At 40.5% G+C, this 15031-nt stretch overlaps 1 protein-coding gene across 1 annotated transcript; it reads right to left on the bottom strand.

The window, feature by feature from the left end:
• Positions 1 to 227: 227 nt before the first annotated feature.
• On the bottom strand, positions 228 to 8696 carry LOC138726145 (homeobox protein CDX-4-like). Its single transcript, XM_069867616.1, has 3 exons — positions 8169 to 8696; positions 3037 to 3182; positions 228 to 416 (listed from the first exon to the last, which is right to left on the bottom strand). The coding sequence occupies exons 1-3, from the start codon at positions 8596 to 8598 to the stop codon at positions 228 to 230; spliced, it is 765 nt and encodes a 254-aa protein (XP_069723717.1). The 5' UTR covers positions 8599 to 8696.
• Positions 8697 to 15031: the final 6335 nt, after the last annotated feature.

Genomic DNA, 15031 nt, shown 5'->3' with positions numbered 1-15031 from the left:
TGCTCAAAGATTTTGATTGATGAATCTTAGAGGCACAAGTTCCCTGAGATTTCTGCGCTAATTAAAGTATTTTGATACCAGTCCCAGATACTGTGTTAGAAATCAGCACTCTGAAGACATTAATGAGAATGGTCCTTTGAAAAGCTGAGTTTCCAAGGGGGGGGCAGTGAAAGTCCATTCTTGCTCTTTTTTCTTCTTTTCCTTCCTGTTCATTCTGCAATGATGACCTAGTGAATGTCACTAGGCTGTAATCCATTTAGTCCGTGTGATGCTGGGAACAGAGAACCTGATATTTCATTTGGGCTGAGTGAACCGGAGTCACTCTGAGCTGAGCCCCCACTGCCATCAAACTGAGATATTTTCTTCTTGATCATTTTTCTTTCTTTGGCCCGGCGATTCTGGAACCAGATTTTCACCTGTGGTATTACAAACGTTATCTGATTAATTCAAAATAGTGGCCAACATTCTGCAGTATTAATAGCAATGAAAATACAGATATGTTAAAAAAAGAAACACCCCCCCAAACCAAAAAACCTCCAAACAAAAACCCCACAAAAACCTATAAAACCCCAAAGCAAAAAAAATAAAACAACCAAAACCACAAACCAGAACACTGGATTTGTGCAGTTAAAAACATTTTAATTGCTCTGTAGTCATTTTCTGCATCATCATTGGTAGAAAATTACTTTCTTTTCTTAGACCTGGGGTAAAGTGAACCTGCTGTGTTATCTCTAGGGACACAGTAATCAACTTACTCCTGTGGGTTCAGGGTCCACCTAGTCTGCATCTAAGCTCTGACAGTGGCATATCAAGATGCAATTACGGAACAATTGTCAAGAATTCTGTATCATCTGTTTTACAGATTAATTCAAACCCAAATAGTGAAGGTTCTTTTTCTTCATTTATATTGTGAGTTATTTTTGTGTGTGCATATATTACTATGTATTTTACAAGTTTTGAATGTCTCTGTTGCTGAACTCTCTGTTTATATGTGTTTTACAGCAATATATGTGCTGTGTCCTGTGTTTAAATAGAGGCATTGGCATTACCTAATGACAGTGGATTTCCCAGGTTAATTGTGCAAACATAAATATTCCTATCTGTTTGAAAGCTACTTTTAGTTTAAGTATGTATGTTTTCTTTCCTTATGTTAAGGTGTGAATGAGTTGGAAACCCCATTTCTGTTTTCTTTATTATTAATGTCTTTTTCTTACTTTACAGTTTTTGTTATATCCTTTAAGGTGTGTTGAATACAGGTGATCTAGAAAGTCATACCATTGCTTTGTATTAAAAATCTCATTCTTACTTTCCCAATAGTTATTTTTTTTTACTACCTTCCTGGTCATGACAGTGAGAAGCATTTAGCTTTGCTTGCTGTGAGTCCTGTAGAAATGCAGCTAGATTGCCTGGTTTGTCTACATTTTACCTGACAGAAGTTTTCCAGTCAAACATGGGGTGGCTTTAAGAGCAGCAGCTGTGTGAAAGGAGGCAACGGGTCTTACGCAGCATCATGGGTTACTCCAGGTATGGCTGTGTTCTAAACCACCCAGCCTGCATCATGTTAAGGCAGAGATTTTGAATCTAACTGCAGTTTTCTGGACATTTTCCAGCTACATCCTGATGTATAACAACATTTAGTCCATCACTGGTGGACTTGTAGTTACTTTCTGGGGCCACTTAGAGTCTGCGGAGTGTTCTTTGTGCATTGTTTTGATCTGGGATTGAACATCACTGCACTGCAATATGTTTATAAAAGCCCAGTGCTTGATCTCTAAATACTACTGCTTGTCTGTGCATCCTTACATTTCCAGCCTCAATCGGTCCTGCTCTATTCTGTGTTCTTGCACTGACCGAATGCAGAAGCAGAGGCCTCTGAAAATGCAGAACATTTTAGAGAAGGGAATGTGCATGTTCAGAAAGAACAGAGATTTGTGAAATTCTAAAAAGAAAGGTTTCCTGTTTAAATGCACCTGGGGGTAATAAGTCTGATTGCTAAGATATGAGAAGCCTTATTCAGTATCACTAAATCTTCCCTTTTCCTCCAGCTGTACCAGAACCACTGGAATTCTGTTGTGCAAGAAGAGCTGGATTCAACAGTGACTGTATTTGCAGACTGCAAAGCTGTGCTTTGTAGGTGTGCTCTCCAACATGGTGATTTTAGGAAATTGTTTATCCTGCATTTCCCTAGTCTTTATGAACACAGCTCTGATGCCTGGGCCCTGCTCAGGAGATTGCTTTTATTCAGCATGGTACATAAGCTCATACTTAATAGGTATGAACACAGAGTTGCTTTCCCAAGAAGCAGTGGACCTAAGGATACACTTGTAAATATCCTGAATGGATAGTCTTGGCTATACAGGAAAACAGGCATAAGAATTTGGCATAAAATTTTACAGCCTAAAGCATCCTATATATAGTAGGTGTGAACCCACTATAGGTGAAGTACCTGTGACCATAATAGCAGAAAGAAGTCCTGGCTTGACAATGAAAGGCTGTAAAAACTCCTTAGAACGTGTTGAAATCTGACTGACTGAGGGAGAGTGTGGCCTGTGGACATAACAGAAAATACACAGATATCTTGACTGATTGCTCTTTGAATGCTGAGTTTTCATCTTATCTGCTTACAACTGATATGTATCCAATGCTTTGGAATTTTCTGGGCCCCCATTTGTGTGGTTGCAAGGAGAAATAAAATGGAGAATGTCCGAGCTATTGAGAACATGGCTGAGGTAATGTTAAACTGGGCTGTTAGAATTGTAGCTGTCTAGCAAGCAGTTACGCATGTAAGAGTAAGTACTACTAGTATAAATGAACTCCTAGTGTTTAGTTACCCATAATTGGAGGTTTCTGTCAAATTAGCCTATTTATTAATTTGTATTTGCGCAGTGTGTTCTCTGCGTGCCAAATATACTCACAAACTTTATCATGGTTGCCTTTGCACTACTTTTGGACACAGAACGTGAGTGCTGCTCATGTCCTCTGGCAGTGACAGTGTCTGGTGCGTGGGCGCGTACGGATGGTGGAGTCTCTGTGTACCTGTCTTTCAGAGAGTCCCAGGTTTGCTGCCAGTTCTGACTTTCTCCTGATTGTAATGTATCTGTTGCAGTGAAATTCCTTCTCTAATTCTAGCCTCTGATGATCTGTGTAAACCACTCGGTACTTCTCTTTTGTTCTTGTTTTACCTGTTAAAGAAAGAAATGTTATTAATATGTTGAATTTTATTTTCTGCACCATCTTTCTGTCAAACATGCAAACCTTTCACAAACATTCATTAAACTACAGGGTGCTTGCCTGGGATTGTTTTCTGAGTGAAGGAGAAGGAAAATGAGGTGCAGAGCGAATGAGTCAGCATTGGTTATCATAACTGTCTTTCCCTCTTTATCTCCATTTCTCTGTAAACATACATTCAAATGTAAAGCTCTTAAGTGAAAAACACCCTGAAGCATCTTAAATAATTCATAGCAGTATGTAATTGGTGCTGGCTATATTTGATCTCAGAGGGGTTTCGTTTCAGTGCTCACTGGAGTGTCTTCCGTGTATATGCAGGCAGAAACACACAGGATTTCAAGACTGAAGCTCACACAGTTTGTTTTTTGCACCATGTCCTAATTCTTTATTTAAGTTTTGAAGTATCACCTCTCTAACACAAAATGTCCTACTAGAAATGTGTTTCTTCTCTTGCGTGGCCACAGGACATGTTTGTAAGTTCAATAATAATTAGAATTTATTTTTTCAAAAGGATCCAGTTGTGCAAGCTGCTGAGTGCCCACAGAGCCGTTCCAGGGGAGCTCTGGGTGCTGAGTGTCCCTCTCCAGTTGAAAGCGCTTGGCAATTTCTAAGGCAAGGCAATAAAATACTAGATTTCAGTATCATCGTCTCTAATGTAAAGACTAAATATTCTTAGATATATTGGATGACTATACTGCCAAGAGAAACATTCCTTGATGTTTGGAAGATATCTCTCATTTCACAGACTTTTAAAACAACTCTTCATGTAATAATAGTACAGAAAGATGGCTTTTCAACTTATTTGTTCTTTGCACTTTCAGCAGCCAACGAGATGGTTTGCCTTTTTCTTCTGATCTTCCCAGGTTTTTTTTGATGTGAGTTTTCTGGGACAAACTGTAGGACAAAGACTCCTTTAAAATGGTTCCCTAAAATCCATTGAGGTGTTAAGATGAAGCACACGCCACACAAAGGAGCGACAAGGAGATCTTATCAAGAACCCCTTTCACATTCAGAAACACAAGCCAATTGGTTTGGAATTTACAAGCCCTAAACAAATGTCAGACTCTTTCATCTTAGCAGAGGAAAAAAGGACAGAAATAGATGAAGGAATACTTTTTCCTGAGTTCTCTTTAATTTTGGACCAGCACTGAGGACAGCCTGTGATATTGGTATCTGGATGCTAGAGGCAGACATAGCTTAAGATAGTTTGAAATACACCTAATTAAGGATTTTTCCCAAATCCTTTGCCACTTTGACTTCTCGTGTACAAGGTTTTCCTGCCTAAAATTGCAGGACTAAAGCAATCATCAAACTAAGTTTACTTTTTTTTTTTTTTCAAGGTACAAATTGTTGGCTTTGAAATATTTGCTCTAAGTGACAGCTGTAATGCTAACAATAGTATAGATATTCCAGTTCCTTGTAAACTGAGGGCTTAGGAGGTAATCTTTGAAAACAAGTTAAAATTCAACAGAGTTATTCTGGCTTCACTATAATCAGCAAATATAACCATGATTTGAGGGGGTGGAGAAAAGGAATAGTTTTCCCCATTCCCCTTGGCCATAAAATTCACAGAGCATTTCTTCTGAAGACAATAAAGCTGGGAGAAGGCCTCTTTATTTGCTGTGAAAATCATCACCCTTTCCGGCAATATAACTCCTGAAGAAAAGAGGGAGAAGGAAGAGACAAGAGTGCATATCAAAGCGAAGAGAAGTGTTGAAAGGGTCTGTTGCCTCTATATGACAGATAGGCCTCAAAACCTCAGACAATGTAGGCCAGTGGAAAATAAATGTCACAACTAGTTTGCAAAGCAAAATAAATTAGCATCAGAGCAGCGCCCGGGCCCTTTTCTGTGCTTTTCTATTTTGCTTTCTGACTGTTTCTGCTGTGATGTAATTTGAATTACTTGTACATCACTGCTTGTTTAAACAAAGACATAGAATGTGTTGACTATAGTTAAAAAAGCCCCCGAAACATCAGAGGCTGATGTTGCAAACTATGAAAATAATGCCCTTTTGTTTAGTCCTCCTGTGTCTGAGATGGGTCACTCCCTGAGGAAGTTTCATGTAAAATTGTAAAAGATGTGAAGTCTGTTTTCCAGACCCTTGTTTCGATGTCTTCTCAAGGTGTCATGCTTTGCAGGCGCACTTGCTCTCACAGAATACACATTTTACACTGTTGACTACACAGCTTGTACAAGTGAATTGGTCTGAAGTTCTGCACTGACGTAACTGGAGTTGATAGGGCATTTTGTCATTCATTTTTAGTAAAACCAGGATCAGACCGTAAAGAATTCTGGAGATGTTCTTTTTCTCAGCTTGTTAGCCTGCTGGGAAGAGATCTTTACCAAACCCAGTTCTGATATTTTTTTTTTTAACATTTCCTACTGCTTCATCTGTTTGCAATGTCTGTTTGTTTGAAATAAAACAAGGCAGGCTCTGAATATACAGTTACGGTCTTTTAGTATCATTTGAATTCACATCTTATCTGTTGAAAGGACACATTACTTATTTCTTCATGGCGCTGTTTCATCCTGAGAATTGACTTGGTCAGTAAAATTTTCATTTTACTTTTCTTGCAACTTATATATTATTTTTAATAAAATGCTAAATATGAATATTGAATCAAAATGTTGTGTCTATAGTGTGGTCAAAATAGAGGGGAAAAAAATTCCCAGTAACACCCCGTACTCCAAGATAATAATAGGAATGGTTGGACTCGATGATCCAGTGGGTCCTTTCCAACCCGGTGATTCTATGATTCTATGATAATTCCCTCATCTTTAGGGCAGTATTTTAGGACATGAGATGTGTTGTCAGTTCTGTTACTCCTTGCTGCTCACATGAAAGATGTGAGTACATGTTACTAGTGAAGTAAAGGACTATATTTACGTATATAAATATATTTAGGGCTGTGATTCTGAAGCTTTAGAGCAGCGATAGTATTGAAGGGAGGAGCTAGTAGCAGCTTTGATGGAAATAATCTTATGGCAGTGAGGAAAAAAGTGCAAGTTGGTTTCAATGGTTGATTATAATGGCATCGAGTAAGTTCTCTTACGTGATCTTCTAGAGAAAGTGTTGATCAGTTGATGTGTAGCTGTTATGCATATAATTTTAGCTTTCTCATCTGCTTGAATTTCCTTTTGTTTTTCGCAACTTTTTATGTGTCAATATTAAAATTTTCCCCATTTTTGCAGTTACAATTATTTTTAAAACACCAGTGGAAAGCCAAAGCTATTTGGTAATTCTGTTGTTTTGCAAAAACCGCATTCATGCTTTACTGCCCCAAGCCCTTTTTTTTTTTATGTAGGGTTGATGCCTTGAGCCCACTTGTGTGAAGTCCTGCCTGTTTGTAACACTTCAAAGGATCAGACTCAAGGAATGCGGGGCCCCAGGACATGACTCTGTGACAGGCCCTCCCTCACCTGTCCAGCCGGTTCGAAAGGTGTTTCGGCATGTGCTGCACTCTCAGTGCTTCTCAGTCCAGAGGTGAATTTCAGCACATAACTGCTGTTCTGAATCGCATTTCTATTTTATGAAGTCGAGAAGCGTGTGAGAAATCTTTCGGGGATTTCCGTGCCTGTGCAATAAGTGTAAAACTAGATATTTAAGTCTATTTTATTCTTTGAGAATGCCAACACGTTTAAAATTCAGTGACAACAGAACAGACACGGGGCTGCCTCCCTGGCATTCTGTAGTCTTGGGCTGAATTTGGTCTACAGTCAGGTCTTGCATCACTTCTACACCTGGAGATCTCCAAGGATGTTAATGAAGTTGCTGCTGATTTACATGAGTATACAGAAGGGGAAAACAGACTAAATCTGCCTGGCTTTGAAGGCCTTTGTTAGAGGCTGGAAGTGGAAGGACAGCATTGTGCTACCGTAATGTTCACCTGGCATTTTATATTTAGTAACACTGTGAAAGTTGTGTGTATCTGTGTTATAACTATGAAACAATTACCAGGCTGATTTTACTCTTGAGTAATAATCATTTGAAGGAGGATTGTGTCTCAAGGAGCAGCGCTGATTTTCTGTCTCTTCTAAGACTGCTCCAGCTGTAATTGCTCTTCTTTCTATACAGCATTTTCTTTGATGCTCTCTAACACACACTTACTACTTTTAACCTTAACAACAGACCTTGCTACACCCAATTCACACCTTGGGAATATACACCGAAAGGTTCATCTGGCGTGCAGCTCGTGACAGAAACCAGGTGCCTCAATGAGCGACACTTGAAAGAAAGTGATTTTTAATCGTGTGCTTGTGGCAAGCTGCAAAATTCTGGTACATGAGAAAAATATGTAAATCTGATTTGAAACTAAATGAAAGTTTAACTCATGAGATATGTGATTTGCAAACAAAACAGTCTATGCTGTTCATTTGAGTGAAGTTGCTTCTCTAGGATTATTTCTTCTCACCTAATAAGTCTGGGTGGAAAAGTAAAAGACACAGACACATGAGTGGAAAGTTGCATCATCACCATAGCTGGATCAGAGCACACAATTTTCTTTACAAATATTGAAAAGTCTTTAAAGATTTAAAAATATCAGCCTGATTTTATGTTGAAGTTTACCTTGCGGCACAAAATAATTCTGTAGTCGTTTTGCCTGTGACTGTTAAGTGTTGTTACATTCATTGTAACATTCTCAAGAGACTTATGCTTTTCATCCAAGAAGCTTTACAGAATGTTAAAGATTCCTGGACTCGAGTGAGATGCAGCCATATCTGATCACGGCAGCCATCCCGCTGCAGGAACCACATCAAACCTTTATGGGATGAAAGTGAAACTAGTGCAAAGTTAGTTAAAACTGTCTGAAATAGCAGTGGGTTAAATAAATGTCATAAATGACCCACCAACCTGTGTGCTTCAAGTGAGGTTAATTATTTGTAAGATCAGTGATAGCAGAAGATGCTTTCCCAGGTTGGAAGTTGAATCTACACTTACCAGTAGTGTTAGCTTGCACTGTTTTCCTCATCCATTCGTAAGAGCTGTGCCTTTGGCTGCTGGGAGAGATTTGCTGTGCATTAATTGTTTCTACAGGCGGCAACCCCCCAGCTCCAGCAGGATGGAGGGAGCTGTAATCAGCAGAGCTGTAGGAGACCTGGGTGGGAGGCGAGCCATTGAGCTGTGCCGCAGCCACCGTGCTGGAAGGTCCTGGGCCGTAAGCGTTCCAGTCCTCTCTCTGTGGGCCGTAGTGAGATCCCCAAGCTCCCGCCGGCTGTCCATGGGTGTCCAGAGTTGGCACATGATGATATCCCATGTAATCGGAATAGGCTGGAGTAGACACAAAGTTCTGCACTGGCAGGTTGCTGTTCCCCCTCACAGATCCTGGGTACATGCTGGTCTCTTTATCCAAGAGGGAGCTCACATACATGATGCTCACAGGTTGTAAATACGCTGTCACAACATTTTGTTCTTCTGTATTTTCTTCCGCTGCTTAAAATTAATTGTGATTGGTTTTCTCTAATAATGCCTCTCTGCTTGGAATCTTCTACTTCATCCTCTTTTATTATCAACTGTGTTACCAGGTACTGGTGGTAATGGTTTACCAAGATCTTGTCTGACGTCAGCCTAACTGCCTGCCTCATAATTACATTTGCATTCAAATGAAGGGCTGACCAACCCCACCTTTCTGGTGGCTCTGTTGCTTTCTCTTTCAGAGAACTTTTATCTGTCCTCTTAACCTTCCCTGATATTCCACAGCAGTTCTGTACTGTCAGATGTTGCAACAGTTGCTTGTATTTGTAGCTTGGCAAATAGACCTTTTCTTAAGGCAAGACAGTGGTAACTGTAATAGCAGTTCTTGCTTTTCAAATGGTTCTAGTCTGAAGCTTTTATTGGTGATGTGTTGTCAATCAACAAGTAAATCTGGTACTCTCTTAATTTCTCAGGTACTCAAAATCTCATTTTGATTCTTACATTAAGGGACACAGTCGGTTTGAATAATTGTAAGTTAGTGACTTCAGAATACAGAGCAGCTTGTAAATGGCATGTCTTGAATAGAACTGTCTCAGAACCGTTCCCCTCACTACTGATGTTTGTAAGAGGTTTTCCAGCATGGGAGAAGTTAAGGCTCTGACTGTAAAGCATGTTTCCACGCTCTCCATGTGACATCCCATCATCTGGTGTCTGTTGCAAACAGATAGATTTTAAAGAGCAGACAATAAATCTTCCTAATGTAGGTGGTGCCAGAAGTACAGAAAAAATGGCTGTAAAAAGCAGTGAGAAGAGTCTTTGGCTTGGCCCAGTAATATTGTTGCCTTCTGTGTCAAACTGAAGAGAGTCTTTACCTGCCTGCCAGGCTGGGTGCCTTTTTCTGTAACTGTGGGTGGCGGTGGTGGCAGCTTAGGTGAGTGAAACATGCAGGGAGAAACCGCTGGGCTATCAGGTTAGTGGATCCGAACTGCCATGAGGCTTTACTGTAGAGTGTCTGACACGTGGGTGCTGCACAGGTCAGTGTACGTGTTCCCATGGAGAGGACTTCTTCTGGAAGTAGCTTTGTATGTCATCATACAGAGCTTGATATTAACAGGGCCAACAGGAATGGTTGGACTCGATGATCCGGTGGGTCTCTTCCAACCTCGTGATTCTGTGATTCTATGATAGGGCGTGGGGAACTAAACCATACTTGGTGCTGCGAGAATCCCCTCTGTGCAGTTGTCTGGCTACGATTTGTAGAGTGAATTTGTTGTGTTTTTCTCTTGGCTGGATTCTTTGCACTGAGCAATTTGTCAAGGGCTTTGCTCGCAAAAGAGGTGCAAATTACAATGAGTCGTTTCCCTTTGCAAAGGTGTGGCTTTTCATTCAGTACCCTTTGTATTTTGACACTACTAGTATTCACACATCCCTTCTAATTCCAGCACTGAAGGATTCTAAGTGTATACCTAAAGACAGGAAAGATGTTCCTCTTCTGGTTTGGTTTTTTTTTTTTGAGGAAAGAATTTTTATTGAGAAGTGTAGCAAAATCTGTAAAACTGATGTTGTGGAATTGTGGATTTCTTTATTAATCCTTGGAATCCTGAGAATGCTGAGAAAAGTTGCATCATACAATAGGTCATGGACAAAGTAAGGCCTTCTGTGATTGGTGTGCCCTTTGAAAAACAGACATTGCAAATAATCGGGAGAGACACTTGTTCCCTCCCTCATGAAAGAAAAGGAATTGTAATACAAGTTTCGAGAGCCCACAGATTTTTAGTAGTGATGTTTACTAAAAAGAAGAAAGAGCTCCACTGAGTGTCATCCAGACTAAATGATGTGTTTCCTATGCTGGCAGCATCCTTGGAGTCTTCATCCTGTTTGCCAGCGTTACAGCGGCAGATGCATTCCGCTGTGTTGGTGGGTGCTGGGCACAGCTGTCAGGCACGGGCACATCCACACGAGGGTGGAGCTTTGTCTCCATCGACTGCGTTTGGCATCCATTGGCTCGGCACAAATGAACATTGCTGCTCAGAGATTGCAGACCAGACACGCTGCGGAACTTGTGTTCTAAACGCACCACTTTCACATCTCCATGACTGACATTAATTTCATGGAACGCGTTATGGGATGTCTCTGCACATACCCCCGACAATTTCAGTGTCACCTAATCCTATTTTTTGTACCTCAGAGCTTTATCCTTTATTCTCTGTTCTACTTTTATCTTTTGTTTATGCTCCTCCTTTCCCTTTCTTGTTTTGCCTGTTCTATTATCTGAATTTTCCTTAGATCTATTTCGATTCTTTCCAGAATGTAATTAGATCAAGATATGCCGGTGGCAAATCGCTACAGTGATTTGATATCGGCTAACAATAGTAGGCTTTGAGTAAGGCATTTTGTTTAAAAAGATTTACATAGCAGGATAAGATTGCTGGGTAGCGCTGCAGATTTCTAACACCAGAGTGAGAATAAGATAACTAAAAAGGCAACGTTCAAATGGTCTTCTGCACCCTGGCTCTTTGCCGTGGCGCAGGCAGATGGATGTCCAGAATAACTCGACTCCAGGGTTCTAATTCCACATTGTCCTTCTCCACCTGTTAAAATGCCTTGTGTAATTTGTCTGCTTAGCCAATGTCCACAAGAGTTGCCTCGGTGTTTGTTAAAGTGACTTGTACGTGTATAATATTAAATGAACTTTGAGGTCTTTGAGGAAGAAGATTTTCTAGATTTCCTAGAATTGACTGATGAAAATCTGTCAATAACAAGAAGCACGGTGATGACCAAAGGAACTGTTGAAGTGTTGTTTGTGCAGGCAGAGTAGCTGATACACTATGATATATGTGCTGTGCTAAAGAGCATTCCCACACTGGGTAATAATATAATCACCAGCATGCAATTAAATGTTTTAATGACAGCTATTATAACTGCAATTGCAAGAACTACTAGTAGATTACAACTGGCCTGTACAACAATGACTTATATCAAAGGTGTTATAGCTGCGGTAGTTTGTATTAGGAGGCCCTAATAATAAAGTTACTGTTCCTTTTATATGGAGATAAGGAGAAAGAAATGTGTCCATCTTTGAACGTTGAAAATGATACGAAATCTGTCTGGGGTTTTGTCTCTGAGGTGAAAAAGCAGGCAAAGTTGGCGTGTCCTGTTCTGGTTAAGGAAGAGATGTGATGTTGTCTTGTCTCTGGATGACCGCTGCAATAACACATCTGTAACATCAGGCTTAGGAATGCTTCTTGCCTGTACATTTGTAACTGCATGCTTGGAATGTCGATGCAATGGGCAGTTAAGGACTCTGTTAGGGAGCTGTGTGTTGCTGATGGTTCTAACGCAGTGTTTTGCAGGTATCAGTGAGCCTTTACTCAGGTTGGGCTTTGCACGCAAACCCGTTCCTCCTCAAATTAATAGTCAGCTGTATCGTCTTGAGGAAAGGTCAGTCAGCACGTGTCACGCTGTCAGCTGAGGTCAGCTCTGTTGGGAAACAACCAACCAGTCGGGAAAGAAAGCAGCTGGTTTGAAAACTTTAAACCACACAGCTGAAGAGATTGTGCTTTCACTGAAGCTTTGGCAAATGCAAAGCTGCTGGAAATTCTGTTTACCCTTTTTATTTGTGCTGGTTTAATTTCAACACCCTAGCTAGGTCTCATTGTCAGGGCTTACAATGCAGACACTTAAGAAATTGTGTCTCTGTATCCTCTGATATGGCACAGCCCAGAGAGCTGAGCGAGCTGGAGAGGTTGAGCTGTTTTCACTTGCTGGACAGAGCTCTTCTGGGGAAAAAGGGATAAATCCCATGTTTCAGTTCTGTGCTGGGAGTTTCTCTCATTCCTAGTGTGTATTTCTTTTTCATGAGAGAGGAGCAGTAGAAATAAGTATGTCAGTTGTCCATGAAGCCTTCCTCAATGGTTTCATTTTTGATTCCATGCTCTGACATTTTGCTTGTTAGATGATAAGAAGTGATTTGTTGGGAGCACGGTGATTGTATTTACCCTGCTACTTGTTCCACTGCTGTTTTCCTAACTGCTGCTAATGATGGCCTGTCTACTTTTCTTAATGTTAACTTTTGCATTTTATTAAAAGTGACAATATATTTCATATATGACTTGTGTCAGTGTTGTGTTTGCCAGGGAAGAATGGTCTGGAGCTAAGGGAGGGGCGTACTATCCTGAAATAAAAGTAAGTTAAAATCTGCTACAAAATCCATACTGTCAGTAAGAAGAGTGTGTCCCACTGCTCAGCAAACAGGCTCCACGTGGCAGGGGTTACAGAGCCTGCATGTGAACTCCAGGTTAAATTGGTTATATGTAGCGGAACCATGCAAAAGAATAGCTGATTTTCTATTGATGTCGATGTGGTTCCCTTCTTGGGCCGTGGAAAATGAGGCTTCTGCGTGCTGCCACTCCCCCATGCTGCCCAGGGTGCAGCTGGATGGGACTGCTGAGTGCTCCCTGTGGGGTCCTGGAGAGCCTTTGGTGGCAAAGGAACTGATTTCCTTTACTGCTGGCCATTCTGCCATGGCCATGATTTATATTCCTGGTGGACTGGCATTTCTGTTGCACAGTTTTAACTCTTCTGTCATACACTTGGGTAAGAAAGATCACTGTCTGTATAAAGTCTGTCCTGCCTATGAGTCGCTGCATTTATTGTGGCTTAGCAGACCAAGAACGTGCAGGGTGTATTTTCCTTAAGCCATTTAGTATTTCCATTTATTGTGATACCTCTAAGAACAGAGTTAAAAAATGTACAAGAAAGTGTTTCTGCTCTTTGAGTGTGAGGACAGCTGGCAGATGTTTTAGTCATGAAACCTGTGCCTGTTCTTCTACACAGTGAGGTCTGCACGGTGTTCTCTCCAACCAGTAACACCCAGTGCCGTTCCAAAGTGTGACTGCCTGTGAGTCATTTCAGCTCTAGGTGTAAAAGCTTGAATTGGAGTAAGCCTGTACTGCACATGTGAACTGAATAAAGGTGCTAAAGCAGGAGTTTGCTCTGTGATCTTTATGTGATTGTCCAGATCAAATACATTTTTGAATCTGCTCTTGGGCAGGAGGTAGCATCCACGTGATGTGCTCTCGTATGTCCATTAATGATTGAATAACCCCAAAGCAATTGCAGACGCTGCATATTTCATAGAATCATAGAATCATAGAATCACCAGGTTGGAATCATCTGGATCATCGAGTCCAACCATTCCTGTCAAACACTAAACCATGTCCCTCAGCGCCTCATCGACCCGTGCCTTGAAGGATTTTGTTTTAGAAGTGTCATTTGGAATTGTATCTCTTGCTTAGCTGCATGAAGTTTTTGTAGCAGATCTTAAGGTGCTGTGCTCTTCTTGGTCTTTTTGTACCATATAGATCACAACTCTCACTGGGTAATGGGGATTTAAACCCCAGAGTTAGTGAATTCCTCTGAAAATAGGGTTTACCTTGATCGTTCTTTGAATCACAATTAGGATTAAGGGCTTAGGTATTCTTGTGATGTTGTTTGGGGTATGCTTTTCTTCTTCAAGACACTGTGCTAACAACCAATCCATCTTCTCAGCAACGCTCCTGCTTTTTAGATCTGATAGAAATCGTAGGTTATACACCCAAAGTCAGGACGAAAGTAAGTGTTGTGAGGACTAGCACTGGTATTTCATGACTCACAGTGCTGGGCCAAAATACTTCCAGTTCATTTGGCTCCAATTTTATGTCTCTTATTTTTAAGTACACACGATATACCTTCTAAGGAATAGCACTGCTCAAGCTTCTTAAAGAAAAATAGCTTTCTTTTCTTTTTGGTGGGCAGCTGGTTGAAGGATTAAAGCACATTGGAAATATGTAGTTGGATAGATTGGTGGTGAGTTTAAAAAAAAAATTCTACTACTAAAACCAACCACTGGCATAACTAGAAGGTTAATAATCTCTAAGGTATTGCCCTGGTTTATAGATACTGCTTTTGGAGCAATAAATTTTAACCTTTGAACATGTGCTTCTGCAAATAAAATCCAGCCTTATTTTGTGTACTTAACAACTTCTGATTGGGAACACATAGCAACCTATGGCAGGCATGCTTTCAGCAAACTGCAGCAGAAATGAGGCACATCTTCAAAGCGCTCACTTATCTTCCTCAATAACTCTTCTACATGTAAACAAGATAAACCAGGTCATTTTGCCAGATCTCCCTCTCTTTGAATGATGTTTAAATAATTTTAAAGAGAAAGAAGTTTCAGTCAGATATATTTCTTAAAGTTCCTTCTCGAAGGACTTTATCCTTTGTCCTTTTTGAAATTTTAACACAAATTTAAGTTGTGATATGGAAATGTGATTCAAATAGGCTTGATCCTGCAAACCCCTGGGGACAGTGTGCTGTGTGTTTAGCTAGAACTGGGTTCTAAGTAT

Source organism: Phaenicophaeus curvirostris, chromosome 13, assembly GCF_032191515.1.
Source record: "Phaenicophaeus curvirostris isolate KB17595 chromosome 13, BPBGC_Pcur_1.0, whole genome shotgun sequence".
Lineage (NCBI taxonomy): Eukaryota > Metazoa > Chordata > Aves > Cuculiformes > Cuculidae > Phaenicophaeus > Phaenicophaeus curvirostris.
Note: the sequence above shows the minus strand (reverse complement) of the source record. Positions and strands in the feature narration are given on the sequence as shown.

Excerpts from the sequence above, each read along its gene's own strand:
- LOC138726145 (XM_069867616.1), bottom strand. The coding sequence starts at position 8,598 with ATGTATGTGAGCTCCCTCTTGGATAAAGAGACCAGCATGTACCCAGGA. Across the intron at positions 3,183-8,168 it reads AGTGCAAGCTAACACTACTG|GTAAAACAAGAACAAAAGAG; the intron begins GTAAGTGTAGAT and ends TTTCTTTAACAG. Across the intron at positions 417-3,036 it reads TGGGACTCTCTGAAAGACAG|GTGAAAATCTGGTTCCAGAA; the intron begins GTACACAGAGAC and ends GTAATACCACAG.